The sequence below is a fragment of the Macaca nemestrina genome, chromosome 10 (genome assembly GCF_043159975.1).
Source record: "Macaca nemestrina isolate mMacNem1 chromosome 10, mMacNem.hap1, whole genome shotgun sequence".
NCBI classification, from domain to species: domain Eukaryota; kingdom Metazoa; phylum Chordata; class Mammalia; order Primates; family Cercopithecidae; genus Macaca; species Macaca nemestrina.
Genome location: NC_092134.1, coordinates 20825105 through 20844302, shown reverse-complemented (window position 1 = coordinate 20844302; position 19198 = coordinate 20825105). Strand labels below are relative to the sequence as shown.

General features: G+C 47.1%; 2 protein-coding genes across 6 annotated transcripts in view; one reads left to right on the top strand and one right to left on the bottom strand.

Moving 5' to 3' along the window:
* Positions 1–3241: 3241 nt before the first annotated feature.
* On the bottom strand, positions 3242–7833 carry LOC105493386 (ribosomal protein L6). 5 transcript variants are annotated; one of them, XM_011760979.3, is made up of 7 exons: positions 7626–7833; positions 6482–6718; positions 6300–6398; positions 4803–4946; positions 4350–4398; positions 3904–4088; positions 3242–3431 (listed from the first exon to the last, which is right to left on the bottom strand). In XM_011760979.3, the coding sequence occupies exons 2-7, from the start codon at positions 6716–6718 to the stop codon at positions 3279–3281; spliced, it is 867 nt and encodes a 288-aa protein (XP_011759281.1). In that variant the 5' UTR covers positions 7626–7833; the 3' UTR covers positions 3242–3278. The 5 variants fall into 5 exon arrangements, with proteins under 5 accessions (XP_011759281.1, XP_011759279.1, XP_011759278.1 ...); XM_011760977.3 differs by having other exon boundaries at positions 7631–7833; XM_011760976.3 differs by having other exon boundaries at positions 7806–7825.
* An 8279-nt stretch (positions 7834–16112) lies between these two features.
* LOC105493385 (protein tyrosine phosphatase non-receptor type 11) overlaps positions 16113–19198 on the top strand; it is a 101537-nt gene continuing 98451 nt past the window's right edge. The window contains exon 1 of the mRNA XM_011760975.3: positions 16113–16307. Within this exon, the coding sequence (XP_011759277.1) occupies positions 16294–16307 (14 nt within the window). The 5' untranslated portion in view covers positions 16113–16293. The remainder of the gene's footprint in view (positions 16308–19198) is intronic.

The following is a 19198-nucleotide window of genomic DNA, read 5'->3' as shown; positions in this document are numbered from 1 at the left end:
GACACAGTATATGAAAGAAGCCCTTTTCAGATGGGCTTCTTTCCCTTAGCAATATGTATTTAAAGTTCCTCTATGTATGTTGTTGCTTGATAGCTCATTTCTTTTTATCACTAAATTATGTCCCATTGTATGGATGTACCACAAAGTTATCCATTCACTTGTTGAAGGACATCTTAATTGCTCCCAGGTTTTGGTAATTATGAATAAAGCTGCTATAAACAATTATGTACAGGTTTTGTGTAGACATGTTTTCAATTCATGTATAAATCGTATTCCTTTTTAACTTTTGTATTTATGCACACATTTACATAGTTGTAAAACTAAGCTTATATATTTTCTTCTTTTCTTTATTCTCTCTGGGAGCATAGATTCAAGTTGCCATGAATATACCCTCCCACATATACTTTTTAAAAAGTGGTATTTTGGCCGGGCGCGGTGGCTCAAGCCTGTAATCCCAGCACTTTGGGAGGCCGAGACGGGCGGATCACGAGGTCAGGAGATCGAGACCATCCTGGCTAACACGGTGAAACTCCGTCTCTACTAAAAAAATACAAAAAAAACTAGCCGGGCGAGGTGGCGGGCGCCTGTAGTCCCAGCTGCTCGGGAGGCTGAGGCAGGAGAATTGCGCGAACCCAGGAGGCGGAGCTTGCAGTGAGCGGAGATCTGGCCACTGCACTCCAGCCTGGGCGACAGAGCGAGACTCCGTCTCAAAAAAAAAAAGTGGTATTTCACATAATTTTCTGCAATTTGCTTTTTAAAATAACAATAGTCTTTTGTTATAAAAGCAGTACATGTGCTAACTTTTAGAAAGTTAGCTCATCTGGATAAGCAAAAGAAAATAAAGACACTTGCCAGGCATGGTGGCTCACGCCTGTAATCCCAGCACTTTGGGAGGCTGAGGCAGGAGGAACACTTGAGGTCAGGCGTTCCAGACCAGCCTGGCCAGCTTGGTGAAACCCTGTTTCTACTTTAAAAAAAAAAAAAAAAATTAGCTGGGCACAGTGACAGGTGCCTGTAGTCCCAACTATGCAGGAGGCTGAGGCAGAAGAATCACTTGAATCTGGGAGGCAGAGGTTGAGGTTGCAGTGAGCTGAGATGGCACCACTGCCTGGGCAACAGAGCAAGACTCCGTCTCAAAAAAAACAAAACAAAAAGCAAAAAACACTGGCTTAGAACAACTATTTTATGTGCTTATAATTCTGTGGGTCAGCATTTTGGGTTAGGCTCTGCTGGGTAGTTCTGCTGGTCCTGCCTGGGGTCATTCATGTGACTGCAGGCATCTGGAGGTTTGACTGTGGCTGGCTGGCCTCACTTGCATGGCTGGTGGTTGAAGCTGGCTCTTGGCTGGCTTTCTCTCCATATGGTCTCATCTACCCTCAGGGAGGCTAGCCCTGGCTTCTATGCATGGCTGCAGCAGTGTCCCAGGAGGGAAAGAAAGGCAGCTGCACAAGGCCTAGGCCTGGATGATCCACATCACTTATGCCACATTCTATTGGTCAAAACAAAAGGGGTGGAATCTGATTCCAAACCTCTGAAACAATGCAGAGGCTAATGCAATGATTCTCAAAGTAGGATCTAGGGATTCTTAGGTGTTCCTGAGATCCTCGAAAAGGGACCTGTGAAGTTAAAACGATTTGTCATACTACTGTCCTTTCAACTCCAGTGTAGAATGGAGTTTTCCCAAGGTGTAATATATAATGTGATACTGCAATAGATTGAAGAAGCAGATATGAAAATCTGCCTCCTATGAAGCCAGACATGAAAGACATTTGCAGAAATGTAAAACCATTGTCCTCATACTTTTTTGCTTTGGAGAATTTTTTATTTTTAGACAGGGTCTTGCTCTGTTGCCCAGGCTGGACTGCAGTGGTGCAATCATAGCTCACTGAAGACTCGAACTCCCAGGCTCAAGCCATTCTCCCACCTCAGCCTCCCAAGTAGCCAGAACCACAGGTACATGCCACCAGGTTGGGCTTTTTTGTGTTTTTGAGATGGAGTTTTGCTCTTGTTGCCCAGGCTGGAGTGCACACATTACAGGAGTGAGCCACTGTGCCTGGCCCAAGTTTTTAATAAAAATGTTTATATAAACATGTCATTTTAAAATATTCTAGTAACATTAACAGCTTTTTTTTGAGACAGTCTTGCTCTGTCACCCAGGCTGGAGTGCAGTGGTGTGATGTCAGCTTACCGCAACCTCTGCCTCCCAAGTAGCTGGGATTACAGACACCTGCCACCACGTGCAGCTAAATTTTTTTTTTTTTTTGTATTTTTAGTAGAGACGGGGTTTCACCATGTTGGCCAGGCTGGTCTCAAAATCCTGACTTCAGTTGATCAGCCCTCTTCAGCTTCCCAAAGTGCTGAGACTACAGGTTGAGCCATGGCACCTGGCCTTTTTTCACTTTTTCTGGACAGTGTCACTGTTGCCCAGGATGCCGTGCAGCGGTGAAATCACAGGTCACCACAGCCTGGACCTCCTAGGCTCAAGCGATCCTCCTGGTCCCACCTCCCAAAATGTGGAGGTTACAGGTGGAAGTCAGCACACCCAGCCCATTTTTCACTTTCCCATCGGCAGAAATCCAAGTTTGATAACCCACCTATGAGAAGACGGGTACTCTTGTACATTATCAGAACAAATAAACTGGTCTAACACTTGGGAGAGTGGGAGAAACTGCCAAAATTAAAATGCACAAACCTGGCAGGGTGCGGTGGCTTATGCCTATAATCCCAATACCTTGAGAGGTCTAGGCAGGAGAATAAGCTAAAGACCAAGAGTTGAACTAGCCCAGGCAATAGGAATTGGGGCCGTAATACGTGATAAATGTGCCCATGAACTTCCACTGCACTGGCCTGGGAAACAGAACACGGCCTCATAATTATTGGGGAGGAGTTGTGAATTGAGCACACGAGGGAGAAATGGGAGTTTGTTGTCTGAGTAGTCAGCAGTTATTCTCTTCTCTCATCCATGTAGTTTAGCACTGACTTCTTCAGGGCCGAGTGGGAAAATGCCACCACCTTACCTTGGTAGAAGGTGGATGACAAAGTTATTAGCCAGGCACCAAGAATGAATCTGAAGCCAAGAACACCAATGCAAAGCCAACCAGCAAGCTCTCCTGTAGACACCACTCCCTTCCAATCCCATTCTCTACAAAGGAAATCCCCAGGTGACCTGGCATGGTCAAACTACACCTTTAGGCAGTAAGAATTTTTTTAAAAAACCAAAAATTTACAAGAGACACAAGCAAAACGTACTTAGCTATTTAATGAGGTTCTTAAGACATTTAGAACACCAATTTGTGAGGATAAATTCCATTCGTCAGGGCAAACACAGATCGCAGGTAGCCCTGGAGCTGAGGAACAGCTTTGATTTTTGGTAGAATTTGTGAGTCCACAGCTTTCTGATCAATCTTGCGCTGCTCTGTAATCTCGTATTTCTAAATAAAGAGAAAGTTAAACATTTTAAAACAGGCACATATCAAATTACTTGTAGAGGTCAACTAAGGAGTCCTGTCTCACAAGTACTAATGTCCAAGAATACTTAGAAAACATTAAAGACAATTTTGACAATCCTTTCCTTGGAATGCTGTGAAATACAACCCATTTTTTACGTAATAAAAACAGCTCTTAAGCTTTTGTATATTGTAGTACACACCAAGGATAAGTAAGGGCACATTCCCAATAGCAGTTAATTCCCACACAATTCCACCAAACTTCAGAATTCTAAGTTGAGCTCCCAGATTGCTAAAAGAACTACTCAATTTAGAAGAATCTGGAATACTAAGTATCTCCTGGTATTCCTCATTATTTAACCTTTCATTTTTCTTCTTTTTGTGCAACAATGCTGAGGCCTGTTTCTTTTCACAAGAAGGGCCAGTGCTAACACAGGAGAGACAAGTAGAAACTTACCTCTTTTTCTGTGTCGAAGATCTCACCTTCCTGGTGTCTGGGCTTCCGCAGCTTCTTCTTCTTGAAGTAAGCATCGGTAAGATGTTTTGGGATTTTGACACTGCTGATATCGATTTTGGTTGAGGTGGCAATGACAAATTTCTGGTGTGTTCTTCGTAGAGGAACTCGATTGAGGACCAGAGGTCCTAAGGGGGAAAAAGTAATTTAGCAAGGAAAAGGGGGAACAATCGTCATCCAGCAATTTAGGTGACCATTACTTGTTATGCTGCTACACAAGAAAGACCACCTGTCTAACCCACATGCACACAAGGCAATGAAATGGGGGCCTCAGACACTTGTGGCATTAAAAAGTGTCTACCATGTAGGCAGTAGCAAACAAATGTGTATACTGCAAGTATTTAAAAATGGAAGTTTCACAGAACATCACAATCCAAGGATTTTCTTACCAGTCACAAGTAACAAGCCACTAGCCAGCTGCTTCAGGAAAACCACCCTCTGTAAGTTAAAAAAGAAAATAATTAGTTTTCTGCAATTAAAAACTGACTTCTAAATTCATAAAATCACAAGCATCTAAATTTGGGTAAAGGAAATTTCTACATGTATATGTATATAGCTCAGCAGTTCTGGAAGCAACCACAGCAAGCTACTAAGGTAGTATCCAGGCATAAATACATTTTTGAGCAAATGAACATGTGTAACATAATCAACAGCAGGAAATGGCTAATAAATCACCATGGATTAAACTTGTTATTTGCCACAAATAAGTTATATCTTGCAGATCATTTCCCCTTGCCCCAAACACAGGTAAATAAAGGAAAACTACACCTAGCATGCAAACGCATTGCCACCAGGAACCCCAGGCAGCTGCAGTGAAGCTCCTCAAGCACAGAAACTCTCACCTTGCCCCTGTGGCGTCCAGTGAGGATGATCAGAATGGTCCCGGGGGTAATGCTGGCTCGCAGTTTTCTCACGTGCTGACTGAAGGGTTTTTTGCCGTGGCTCAACAGCTTTCGAGGCACATCTTCAGTAGGATAATATCTAGGCTGGGGAGAGTCCATAGATCCAACTTATTTAAATAAGCCATTCAGATTGGTAGAAGCGAGCTATGTCAGCCAAACTTTTGCTATAGTCTTATTTATTTATTTTGAAGTATAACATTTACACGATTCCATTTTCATTTCTGCTAAGTAGATTTTAAACTTGGAAAAGGTCAATTATGGTTCTGCATCCTGTGTGCAAAACAGGATAGAAACCATTTAATGAATGAGCTGTGTGTTCAAGCAAATAAAGCATCAAGCAAGTCACCTTTGTAATCTTGAGCAAAAACTAAACCCCAGAGATTACACGTGTGACATGCCACATTTTGCAGATTAGGGATACACGGTTTGTTTTCCATTTCAAGTAAAGTGTGTTAATATCCTAGCCACTTCATCTGATCCTCACAGCAACAAGTCTTACTCCCACTTCATGCACAAAGGAAAACAAATTGCATAAAACCAGACAGTAGAACTGGCAGATCGTTTGTTGCAAAAGTTAGACACCATGCAAGGGCCATTAAAGACATAACTACAAATAACTCACAATAACTTATTTCTAACTATACTGTATCATTAGTGCAGTCTCACTTTCACCACAAACATGATCACCTAATAGGAAAACGAGTTCACAAGACAACTGTCAACTTCCCTCTCATGCAGTAATCTTCAACTGTGAAACTGTATGGTGTAACTTACTTGGGAACGTTCTCATAACGAAAATCACAGAGCAAATCCTGAGACTACATTGGGTCTTGTGTGTGGTAAAGGGGGCCAAGAAACACTGCTCTAGTGGGAAATGTTCTATACAACAGGCTCTGTATTATTTCATTTAATCTCCATAGTAACTCTTGGAGATAAACCCTCATTCCCATCTTTTTTTTGAGATGGAGTCTCCCTCTGTCGCCCAGGTTGGAGTGCAGTAGTGCAACCTCTGCCTCCCGGGTTCAAGCGATTCTCCTGCCTCAGCCTCCAGAGTAGCTGGGACTACAGGCACGCAACCGGCTAATTTGTGTATTTTTAGTAGACATGTGGTTTCACCATGTTGGCCAGGCTGGTCTTGAACTCCTGACCTCAGGTGATCTGCTCACCTCAGCCTCCCAAAGTGCTGGGATTACAGGCATGAGCCACCATGCCCAGCCTCATTCCCATTTTATATGCAAAGGAACAAAGCACAGAAGACTAACTTAAATGATTTAAGATTAACAGTAAATGTTGAAGCCAAATTGCAAACCCAGAGCCCTTTATTTTCTACCAGAAATTCTCTGGTATGCAGAAACTTACAGTATCAAAGTATTCAAAAACACCTTCAGCATTCAAGCATAAACCGAAAATCCAATTTACAGTGTCCCCATATCTTACCATTTTGCGAAGTTTAACCACCCGGGTACCGCCGTTCTTGTCACCACCAACTGGTTTTGTAAGAGTTGCAAGAACCTTCTCCTTCTTTTTCTTTTCAACCTGCAAGGACACAAATGCATCAACAATAAGAGAATGCCAATAAAGGGTAAGACATAATGGTCAGTGGTTCCCTCTTCCCTTACCTTGGATTTAGCGGCTGAGTACTTCCTCTTGTACATGGCCTTTCTGGAATACATGGCAGATCGGGAATACCTGCCAATTCCTCTGACAAGGACAGGGTTGCGGCTGCAATGGGGCTTCCCCTTCTTGGGCTTCTTAGCCTTGAGGTTACCCTTTTTCACCTTGCCACCAGCATCAGCCTTCTTGGCTTCGGGTTTCTTCTCTTTAGTATCTGGCTTCTCAACTTTTTCACCCGCCATCTACAAATATTTTTTGTAGACAAAAAAGGCATTTCATCTCTTTTTTTTTTGAGACGAAGTCTTGCTCTGTCCCTCGGGCTGGAGTGCAGTGGCCGGATCTCAGCTCACTGCCAGCTCCGCCTCCCAGGTTTACGCCATTCTCCTGCCTCAGCCTCCCCTGTAGCTGGGACTACAGGCGCCCGCCACCTCGCCCAGCTAGTAAGGCATTTCATCTCTTAACAAGACAACGAGGAACCTGTACATGAATGGGCTGAGCTCCCCAGACTACAATCCCTTCCCCGGTAAGATACAGGCCTTCAACTCTACCCATTCTACTCCAACCTTCACTATGTCTCATTTGGGGGTTGTCTCCCCAACACACTATAAACTATTCTCTTGAGGATTTGAAACTATCTCACACCTATTAGGTTTTTGCCAAATACTGAGCAGTCAGAAGTCCGTACAACCATTATTTTTTTTATCACCTGTTTTGCGAATTAGAAAACTTAGATGCAAAATGTGCCCACAGGTTGGAAGCACCAGGACCAGAACTTGAAATTCCTTTTAGTACCTTTCGTCTTAACCCTTAAAAGCAGTGTCTTTTTTCAAGAAACTCGATTTAGGAATTGCGAACACAAACAATCAGTCCAAACTGAGCCCAAACAGAAAAAGATCGCAAAGACCAAGAGGCGACTTCCGGTCGCGGATGCTGAGAGACGCGAAACGTTTTGGCTTCAGTGCGGAACCCCAACGTGGCTGCGACAGGCTCACTGTCATCCTCTGGAACCCAGGACCGGGAACTCAATGCACGCGCCGTCGCCCCGCTTCCTCTAACACCCACCAGTACGCTACGGGTCCCCAAAAGGGCCTCGTTCCCCTAGTCCAAGAGCGTGGCCAACAGCCGGAGGAAGCCACTACGGCATTCTACCTCACCCTCTTCGTGCCCCGCCGCAAACCCAAACGGCAAAAATGAAGCGTCTGGAAGGCCTCTCAGTTAGCCTTGGGCATGTCCGACCCCTGCAGGTGTCGACTGGATGCCCTCCAGGTTCGGATGGCGAAGGATTGAAGTCCTGAACTCGAGTCTTGCAGAGAACCCCGCCATTCTTACCTTGCAAGATGGGAAAGAGAACTAAGGTCTCGGCTTCCGGTCTATAAGCAATCATGGGAAGTGCGAGTCTCACTTCCTTCCGGATCTGGGGCATCATGGGGAATGTAGTATTTCGCTAATGAGAAAAAACTAGTAAATCCTAGGCCGGGTGGGGTGGCTCACGGCTGTAATCCCAGCGCTTTGGGAGGCCTAGGCAGGCGGATCACGTGAGGTTGGCAGTTCGAGACCAGCCTGGCCAATATGGCGAAATCCCGTCTGTACTAAAAATACAAAAGTTAGCCGGGCGTGGTGGTGAGTGCCTGTAATGTCAGCTACTCGAGGCGCGGAGGCAGGAGAATCACTTGAATCTGAAGGTGGAGGTTGTAGTAAGCCGAGATCGCAACACTGCTCTGGGCAGCAGAGCAAGATTCCGTCTCAAAAAAGGCGGGGGGGAATGGCGGGGCGCGGTGGCTCACCCCCGTAATCCCAGCACTTTGGGAGGCCGAGGCGGGTAGATCGCTTGAGGTCAGGGGTTTGAGACCAGCCTGGCCAACATGGTGAAACTCCATCTCTACTAAAAATACAAAAATTAGCCGGTCGTGGTGGTGGGCGCCTGTAATCCCAGCTACTCGGGAGGCTGAGGCGGGAGAATCGCTTAAACCCAGGAGGTGGAGGTTGCAGTGAGCTGAGATCCTGCCACTGCGTGCCACCGCACTCCAGCCTCAAAGACTCAGTCTCAAAACAATAACAGACTCAGTCTCAAAACAATATCCAGACTCAGTCTCAAAACAAAAACAACAACAACAACAAAATTAGCTGAGTGTGGTGGTTAGTGCCTGTAGTCCCAGCTACTTGGGAGGCTAAGGCGGGAGGATCACTTGAGTCCTGGAGGTCTGGGCTGCAGTGCAGTGAGCCCTAATCTTGTCACTTGAGATAAAGTCAGTGGTCCCCTCTCCCTTACCTTGGATTTAGCAGCTGAGTACTTCCTCTTGTACATGGCCTTTCTCATTCCTGTCTGGCCTACAGAATGAGACTCTGTCTCAAAAAAAGTAAAAAAATATAAAGTGAGGATAACAATAGTAACTTACTTCATAAGGTTGTTGGGAACATTAAATAATATACACAACAGTACTGAGAAGCATATTTGATGGATGGTAAATGCTACAAAAGTGTTAGCTCTTTTTTTTTTTTTTCTTTTGAGATGGAGTCTCGCTCTGTCACCCAGGCTGGAGTGCCGTGGCGTGATCTTGGCTCAAGGTAACCTCTGTCTCCCGGGTTCAAGTGATTCTCCTGCCTCAGCCTCCCGAGTAGCAGGGAGAACAGGCGCACACCACCATGCCCAGCTAATTTTTTGTATTTTTAGTAGAGACAGGGTTTCACCATGATGGCCAAGCTAGTTTTGAACTCCTGACCTCAAGTGATCCACCCACCTCAGCCTCCCAAAGTGCTAGGATTACAGGCGTGAGCCACCATGCCTGGCCAACTGTTAGGTCTTGTTATTGTCACCATCATCACCACTATCATCTGATCATCAACATCCTAGTTGTTGTTAAGTATTCTGCTAAAGTTTATGCGCCGGATATAATAAGCAATATTGCATGCAATGTGCTTTGCTTTATCTCATTTAATTCTCCCAACAACCTGTGAACGATACTATTATGAGGAAACTGAGGTAAGTCCAGGACATTAAGTAACTTGCTCACAGCATAGATCTGATTCCAAAGATTGCACTCTTGACCATTAGGCTGCAAGATTAAAGAGATGATTAATGAAGATGCATGAGAGTTTTGCTCATGTTAGAATTAAAAATAAGAATACTTGTTATCTTTTGCAAAATAACACAGTATATGTGATAGTTCTTTACTGCTTCAAAGCCCTTGAGCCAACATGTACACATTTGTAATACCTTCTATCTTGCGTTTTCCATTTTCCTCCATTTGTTTTTTTCTGGTTGCTAGAGCTTTTCACCTTGATTTTTTTCAGATCGAAACCACCTGCTTCATGGCTGTGTCTCTGGGAATCATTTAGCCTTTTTCTGATTCTGATTGACTGAAGATACAAATACAATGATCAGATGAACACTGCCCTTTTTTTTGAGAATGGGAATGTCAGCAGCTTTATTTGTTTAGCAAATTTCCTCAGCAAAGCACCTCTTAGAAACTTCAACTGCAGTAAATATACTACAATGAATGAATGAAATGCACAGCTGCTTATGTGGGCCCCTCAAAATTTCTGGCAATCTCAGAGAATTTCACCTAGTAAACACCCCAAAATAGTTGTTGAATGACCTGTCAATAAAATAAAAACGTAGATGAACCCCCTCTTGTGTTTTGTTGCGGTATTGCAAAATTTACAATTCATTAGTTGGACAAAATAACATGTTAGTTATAAAGTAAATATTTTTATTAAGCTTAGTTTTGCATGTATAAAATTCTCTGAAATTTGTGCAGCACTTTAATCACAAAGCAGACATTTTTGCAGACACTTAACCTTTTTTTTTTTTTTTTCCTGAGTTGGAGTCTTGTTCTGTTGCCCAGGCTGGAGTGCAGTGGCGTGATCTTGGCTCACCGCAACTTCTGCCTCCTGGGTTCAAGCCATTCTCCTGTCTCAGCCTCCCGAGTAGTTGGGACTACAGGCGCCCACCACCACGCCCGGCTAATTTTTTGTGTTTTTAGTAGAGCCCGGGTTTCACCGTGTTAGCCAGGATGGTCTTGATCTCCTGACCTTGTGATCTGCCTGCCTCGGCCTCCCAAAGTGCTGGGATTACAGGCGTGAGCCTGGCAATTTTTTTGCATTTTTATTAGAGATGGGATTTCACCATGTTGGCCAGGCTGGTTTCAAACTCCTAACCTCAGGTGATCTGTCCACCTCGGCCTCCTAAAGTGCTGGGATTACAGGCCTGAGCCACTTCACCCAGCCTAATTTTTTTTTTTTTTTTTTTTTTTTTGAGACGGAGTCTCACTCTGTCGCGAGATCATGGCTCACTGCAGCCTTAACCTCCTGGGTTCAAGCAATCCTCCCACCTCAGCCCCCTGAGTAGCTGGGAGTACAGTGCACACCACCATACCTGGCTAATTTTTTTACATTTTTTGTAGACACGGGGTCTCACAATGTTGCCTCAGCTGTATTTTTTGTTTTTTGTTAGACAGTAAATCTTTTAAAGCCTGGCAACATGGTGAAACCCTGTCTCTGCTAAAAATACAAAAATTAGCCAGGCTTGGTGGCAGGCGCCTGTAGTCCCAGCTACTGGGAGGCTGAGGCAGGAGAATGGTGTCAACCTGGGAGGTGGAGCTTGCAGTGAGCCGAGATCGTGCCACTGCACTCCTGCCTGGGCAACAGAGCAAAGACTCCGTCTCAACAAATAAAATAAAATAAAGTAAAATAAAATTCAGATGGGTTTTTTTTTTTTTTTTTTTTTTTTTTTTGCTATGTTGCCCAGGTTGGTCTCAAACTCCTGGTCTCAAGAGATCCTCCTGTTAGCTACCATGCCCGGCCATATAAATTAATATGCCAGGCACTACTCCAGGCACATAAAGATGGGAAGACCAGCCGGTGGCTCATGCCTGTAATCCTAGCACTTTGGGAGGCGGAGGCAGGATGATTGTTTGAGCCCAGGGGTTTTAGACCAATCTGGGTAACATGGCAAAACCCTGTCTGTATTAAAAAAAAAAAAAAAAAAAAAAAAAAGGAAGACAATGACTTTGTCTTAAAAGGAGCTCATAATCTAGAGGAAGACACAGAACAACGATGACAGAACCCACAATGATGTTGAAATGTGTTAGGTGCTGATAGAGGCATGAAAAGGCAACCTCAGGAGCATAGGAAGGGAGTCTCTCTTTTATTCTCAAAAAGTGAAAGAATGTTTTCTGGAGGAGCTGCTTAACTTGGAGCTGAACCTTGCATGACTGTTTTCCAGATGGAGAAGGGTTTGAAGAGTATTCCGGGCAGTAGGAACTAAATTTTGGAAGGCAGGGATGCAAGAAACAGCTAGAAGCCTTTAGAAACTGCCAGATTATGTGAGGGTGTTGGCACAGGCCATATGTAGAAGGGACTGATGTACTAAGGGAAGGAGTTCAACTTAATGCTAGAGGGTTTGAACCTCCTTCATACAACAGGGGAGTGACGTGATTAAATTTGTATTTTAGAAAGATCATTCATTCTAGTTGCAGAGTATGCAGAATATAGGAAACACTAGGGAGGTAGTAGTTCCTGCACTCAAAGAGCTAATAGTTTACTTTGGAAAAGAGACAAATGATAGCCAGCTTTTATCAAGTGCTGACTTTGCCAGACACTGTTCCAAGGACTTCACAAACCTACCCTATGGTAGGATTTTGATTCCTATTTTACAGAGAAGGAAACAGACACAGAGGAGTCAAATGACTTGCTTATAGACACCCAGGCTGCCAGATCAAGTGGCCGGGTGCAGTGGCTCACACCTGTAATCCTAGCACTTTGGGAGGCCGAGGCAGGCGGATCATGAGGTCAGGAGATCAAGACCATCCTGGCTAATGTGGTGAAACCCCATCTCTACTAAAAAAATTACAAAACATTAGCCGAGCGTGGTGGCGAGCACCTGTAGTCCCAGCTACTTGGGAGGCTGAGGCAGGAGAATGGCTTGAACCCGGGAGGGGGAGCTTGCAGTGAGCCGAGATGGCGCCACTGCACTCCAGCCTGGGAGACAAAGTGAGACTCCGTCTCAAAAAAAAAAAAGAAAGAACTTAATTGGATGCTTCTTATATGATACAGGCTCTTAGATTTATAGTGTAGTGTGTTAGGTTCTAAGGATAGGTGTCTTGGTGACCAGCTGACCTGGACTAGAGAATCAGGTGAGGCTTGTATTCCAGAGGAAGTGGCTCCTAGTCTGAGATCAGAGGCATAGAGTTGATGTGGAGGAGAGTCAGGAAGAACCCTCTGGGGAAAGAAAGCAAACTGTTAAAAGGCTCTAAGTTGGGAAAGAATATGGCATATTGAGGGGAGCTGAAAGTCATTCAGCATAGCTGGATCATAGAAAATGAAGTGAGTAGTGGGGAGACGGGCTGATGAAGTGATTGGGGATCAGAGTTAAAAAACTCTGGTGCATTGGTTCACACCTGTAAATCCAAGGCCTTAGGAGGTCAAAGTGGGAGGACTGCTTGAGGCCAGGAGTTCAAGGCCAGCCTGGGCAACATAGCAAGACCTTGTGTCTGAAAAAATTTTTTTAAACTTTTTTTTGGGCCGGGCATGCTGGCTCACGCCTGTAATTCAGCACTTTGGGAGGCTGAGGTGGGTGGATCACTTGAGGTCAGGAGTTGGAAAGCAGCCTGGGCAGCATGATGAAACCCTGTCTCTACTAAAGATACAAAAAAAAAAAAAAAATTAGCTGGTAATGGTTGTTCGTGCCTGTAATCCCAGCTACTTGGGAGGCTGAAGCAGGAGAATCACTTGAATCCGGGAGGTGGAGGTTGCAGTGAGCCGGGATTGCGCCACCGCACTCCAGCCTGGGTGACAGAGTGAGAGTCCGCCTCAAACAAAACAAAAAACTTTTTTTTTTGTAGGGACAGGGGTCTTAATCTGTTGCCCAGGCTGTTCTTGAACTCTTCGGGCTCAAGCAATCCTCCCACCTAGGAGTCCCAAAACACTGGGATTACAGACGTGAGCCACCACACCCGGGGGGATAAACCTTTTCTTTTTTTTGGATTTCATCCTAAAAACAAGGAGAAGCCATTGACGAATTCAATGTAGGGAGTGACTAGTTTTGCAGTTTTTTTTTTTTTTTTTGAGATGGAGTCTCGCTCTGTCGCCCAGGCTGGAGTGCAGTGGCGCAATCTTGGCTCACTACAACCTCCACTTCCTGGGTTCAAGCAATTCTCTCGCTTCAGTCTCCCAAGTAGCTGGGACTACAGGTGCCCACCACTGTACCCAGCTAAATTTTGTATTTTTAGTAGAGATTGGGTTTCACCATGTTGGCCAGGCTGGTCTCAAACTCCTGACCTCAGGTGATCCACCTGCCTCGGCCTCCCAAAGTGCTGGGATTATAGGTGTGAGCCACTGTGCCTGGCCACAATTAATTGTATTTTTAGTAGAGACGAGGTTTCACCATGTTGGCCAGACTGGCCTCGAACTCCTGACCTCAGGTGAGCCACCTGCCTTGGCCTCTCGATGTGCTGGGATTACAGGCATGAGCTACGGTGCCCCACCTAGTTTTGTAGTTTAGATTCCTCTGGCTACTATGTGGAGATTGGATTAGGAAGTTTAGGCCTGCAGGCCTGAGATCAGTTAAAATGTTGCTTGTCATCTAGGTGGCCAGGTTTAGGGAGAGGGACAAATGCTTGTTGAATGGCTATTATGTGAATTAAATTGACATATATTAAAGGTGATCTCTGTAAGGAGCACATGAGTGCTGAAGCAGTTAGCACACAGTATGAGAGTCATTTGTATATGAATGAAATGGGCAAGCATTAAAACAATGAGGATGCTGGAGCTATATAGATATGGGTTAAATTTATGGCTCTGCCATTCACTAGATCTGTAGCCTTTATTTATTTATTTTGAGAGTCTTGTCCTGTCGCCCAGGCTGGAGTGCAGTGGTGCGATCTGGGCTCACTGCAACCTCTGTCTGTCTGGTTCAAGCAATTCTCCCACCTCAGCCTCCGGAGTAGCTGGGACTACAGGTGTGCGCCACCAACCCCGACTAATCTTTGTATTTTTAGTTGAGATGGGGTTTCACCATGTTGGCCAGGCTGGTCTTGAACTCCTGACCTCAGATGATCCACCCACCTTGGCCTCCCAAAGTCCTGGGATTACAGGTGTGAGCCACCACACCCAGCTAGATCTGTAGCCTTCAATGAGTTATATGGGCATCAATCAAGTAAAAAACTCTACTCTTCTCAATCTGGTCTGAGTCACCATTATTCCCAGACCAGAATACTACAGTATTCCCGTATTTTGACTGGCTTCTCCGTTTCTGGCCTTGCCCTCTTCCTCGAGCTTCACAGTGTCCAAAATAATACTTCCGCACCACCCAGCTTTTTTGTTTGTTTGTTTTTTGTTTTAGAGACAGGGTCGTGCCATGTTGCCCCGGCTGATCTTGAACTCCTAGGCTCAAGCAATCCTCCTGCCTCGGCCTCCCAGAGTGCTGGGATGAAGGTGTGAGCCACCATACCTGGCCTGAGTGCAGTGGCCTGATCTCGGCTCACAGCAGCCTCGACCTTCCAGGCTCAAGCAATTCTCTCACCTCAGCCTCCCGAGTAGCTGGGACTACAGGCGCGTGCCACCACACCCGGCTAATTTTTGTATTTTTTGTAGAGATGGGATTTCACTATTTTGCCGGGGCTGGTTCCCAACTCCTGGACTCAAGCGATTCGCCCGCCTCAGCCTCCCAAAGGGAAGTGCTGGGATTTCAGGCGTGTGCCACTGCTCCCACCCCAAAGTAGTATTTGTTATTATTATTATTGAGACGGAGTTTGGCTCTATTGCAGGCTGGAGCGCAGTGGTGCGACCTCGGCTCACTGCAACCTCTGCCTCCCAGGTTCAAGCGATTCTCCTGCCTCAGCCTCCCAAGTAGCTGGGATTACAGGCGAACGCCACCACGTCCTGCTCATTTTTGAATTTTTAGTGGAGACCATGTTGGCCAGGATGGTCTCGATCTCTTGACCTCGTGATCCGCCCGCCTCGGCCTCCCAAAGTGCTGGGTTTACGGGCGTGAGCCACCGCGCCCGGTCTATTACTAGTTTTTTTAGGCAGTGTCTTGCCCTGTCGCCCAGGCTGGAGGGCAGTGGCGTGATCACGACTCACTGCAGCACCGACTTCCCGGGCTTAAGTTATCCTCCCGCCGCAGCCTCCACGCCTGGCTAGGGTTTTGCATTTTTTGTAGAGATGAGGTCTTTTTTGCCCAGGCTGGCCTCTAGCTCCTAGGCTTAAGCGACACTCTTGCTGCAGCCTCCTAAATTGTTGGGGTTACGGGCGTGAGCCACCGCGCCCAGCCTAATGGAGGAAACTGAGGCTCGGAGACGGTAGGTAATTTCCCCAAGGTTCCACAGCTAATGAGTGGAGATTTGTGGAACGAAATGAATGAAATCGATGTGGCAGTGGGCCCGGACGCGCCCGGTCGGTGGAGTGGCGTAGCCGCCGAGCGCGCAGCTCACACCCGGCGGCCGCGATTTCCGGGAGGAAGCAAGGATGCTTTGGACGCTGCGCTTAGCGCCTCCGCGGAACCCCCGCGCTGCCATTCCCGGCAGTGGCTCCGTCCTCGGCTAACGGGAAGCAGGAAGTGGCGGCGGGCGTCGCTAGCGGTGACATCACGGGGGCGACGGCGGCGAAGGGCGGGGGCGGAGGAGGAGCGAGCCGGGCCGGGGGGCGGCTGCACAGTCTCCGGGATCCCCAGGCCTGGAGGGGGGTCTGTGCGCGGCCGGCTGGCTCTGCCCCGCGTCCGGTCCCGAGCGGGCCTCCCTCGGGCCAGCCCGATGTGACCGAGCCTAGTGAAGCTTGAGCAAGGAGCGGGTCCGTCGCGGAGCCGGAGGGCGGGAGGAACATGACATCGCGGAGGTGAGGAGCCCCGAGGGGCCCGGCCCGGGCCTCGGCCCGGCCCCCGCCGCATTCGGTCAGCCCCGTCCGGAAGGGGGCGCCCCGGCCGGGCTTCGGGCTCCCGCCCCGGATCGGGATTGGGGGCCAGTTCCCTCCTCGTCCCCTGTCCCTCCTCGGCCCGGGGGCCGGCCCCACCGCGCCCCCACCCCTTGGGTCCCCATTCATTTCCTGCCTCCCTGAGTTCCGGCTGCGGCAGCCGGGGGGATGCCCGTCAGGCCTGGGGCAGGTAGAGCCGCCTAGGGAACCACGGGCGCCAGCGGCCCGGCTCAGCGCCGCATTCCTGACCCATTGCCTCATGAGAATTGCCTCATGGTGATTCCGAAATAACCCTGCTCACTTGGGGAGGCTCCTTGGGACACGAGATGGGAGTTGCGCGGGGCCGGGCCCCCAGTGGTCTAGTCGTTCTGGGTCACTGTGCCACTTGCGTGCATTTGGGGTCTTAACGAAGGACCCCTGACCCTTTTATGTGCCCCTTTGTGTCTTCTTTTTCTCCCACCCCTCACGTGCCAGAAATGGAAAAACTGACTGTATCTGCAGCCACTAGAAGTATTTCCTTCCTCTGCGATCTTCGCTTTGGGAGATGGAAAGGAAGGGAGCCGCATCTCGTTATTTAATCCTTCACTGCAACCTTAACAGTCAGGTCACTTTACTGGTACCCGTTTTATGGATGAGGAAACCGAGGCCCAGAAGCAACATGCTAGTAAATGACAAGATTTGAAACTAAGGAGAATTAGTGAGTTAATGAGATCCTTTGAAAGATCAGGGTAATATTACTACTAATAGCTGGCCGGGCGTGGTGGCTCACGCCTGTAATCCCAGCACTTTGGGAGGCCGAGGTGGGCGGATCACAAGGTCAGGAGATCGAGACCATGGTAAAACCCCGTCTCTACTAAAAATAGAAAAAATTAGCCGGGCGCAGGGGCGGGCGCCTGTAGTCCCAGCTACTCGGGAGGCTGAGGCAGGAGAATGGCGTGAACCCGGGAGGCGGAGCTTGCAGTGGGCCGAGATTGCGCCGCTGCACTCCGGCCTGGGCGACAGAGCGAGACTCCGTCTCAAAAAAAAAAAAAAAAAAAATTACTACTAATAGCTAACATTTGCTTAGTTCTGACGACAGCCCTCTCAGATGGCTACTATTATCCCCATTGTAAAGATGAGTAAACCGAGTTTCGGAGAGGTTAAGTAGATTGCTTAACCTCACAGCTAGTAGGTGGTGGAGACAGAATCCCTACTTTTAATCACTATGTTGCTTCTATTATTTTGTAACTATTGCTAACCACTTGTAAGCCTTAATTTTGTTGTCAAACAGTAGTGTGACTTGTTTTCAGATAATGATCCTGCTATTTTATATAATCACTCTATATACCACTCACACTTAAGACCCATTGTCTATTCTTTTCCATGGTTGTTCAATTATGGTCACTGTCTCAGACATTTAAAAAACGATTCAAGCTATTGAGGCTATTTGAATGAGATTTTTTTTTCTTTCTTTTTTTTTCTCTTTTTTTGAGACGGAGTCTCACTCTGTTAACAGCCCAGGCTGGAGTGCAGTGGCACGATCTCGGCTCACCACAACCTCCGCCTCCTAGGTTCAAGCGATTCTCCTGCCTCAACCTCCCAAGTAGCTGGGACTATCGGCATGCCACTATGCCCGGCTAATTTTTTTTTTTTTTTTTTTTTTGAGACGGAGTCATGCTCTGTCGCCCAGGCTGGAGTGCAGTGGCCGGATCTCAGCTCACTGCAAGCTCCGCCTCCCGGGTTCACGCCATTCTCCTGCCTCAGCCTCCCAAGTAGCTGGGACTACAGGCGCCCGCCACTTCGCCCTGCTAGTTTTTTGTATTTTTTAGTAGAGACGGGGTTTCACCGTGTTAGCCAGGATGGTCTCGATCTCCTGACCTCGTGATTCGCCCGTCTCGGCCTCCCAAAGTGCTGGGATTACAGGCTTGAGCCACTGCGCCCGGCCTAATTTTTTTTTTTTTGAAACAGAGTCTCGCTCTCTTGCCCAGGCTGGAGTGCCGTGGCGCAATCTCGGCTCACTACAAGCTCCGCCTTCTGGGTTCAAGCCATCCTCCTGCCTCAGCCTCTCAAGTAGCTGGGACTACAGGTGCCCGCCACGACGTCTGGCGAATGTTTTGTATTTTTAGTAGAGACGGGGTTTCACCATGTTAGCCGGGATGGTCTCGATCTCCTGACCTTGTGATCCGCCCGCCTCGGCCTCCCAAAGTGCTGGAATTACAAGCATGAGCCACCGTGCCCGGCCAATTTTTGTATTTTTAGTAGAGACGGGGTTTCACTATGTTGGCCAGGTTGGTCTTAAACTCCTGACCTCGAGATCCGCCTGCCTGGGCCTCCCAAAGTGCTGGAATTACAGGCGTGAGCCACCGCACCCGGCCTGAATGAGATTTTTCAAAATATTAGGAATGTCTCCTCCAAACAGACCTGGCTTGTTATTCTTACATGGATCTGGAATTTAAAAAGGGGAGAAAAAAGAAAACAGAACTCGTAGGAAGTGAGTGACTTGGACAGGTCTGTTGGCAAGTGCTTGCGGATCTGGGTAATATATAACTGCATTTCAACGGAACAGTGTATAGCCTCAAATGTTCTAATTCTTTAGGGAGCTTTTAAATAAACAGTTGTCTATTCTTTAATCTGTCTAATAGTCATTGAGCCTTTTGTTCCTGGTGTCTGCTCTTCCAGACAAGTAAGGATTTGCTGCTTTAGGGGGCTGAGGGTTGGGAAAAGATCTGTGTAGTAATAGACCCTACATTGTCCAGTTTGTTAGTTTAGAAGCATGGAAGTGTGGGCATAGTCAAAGCAGCAAGTGGTAAAGATGACAGTTTGAAATGGAGTTCTTC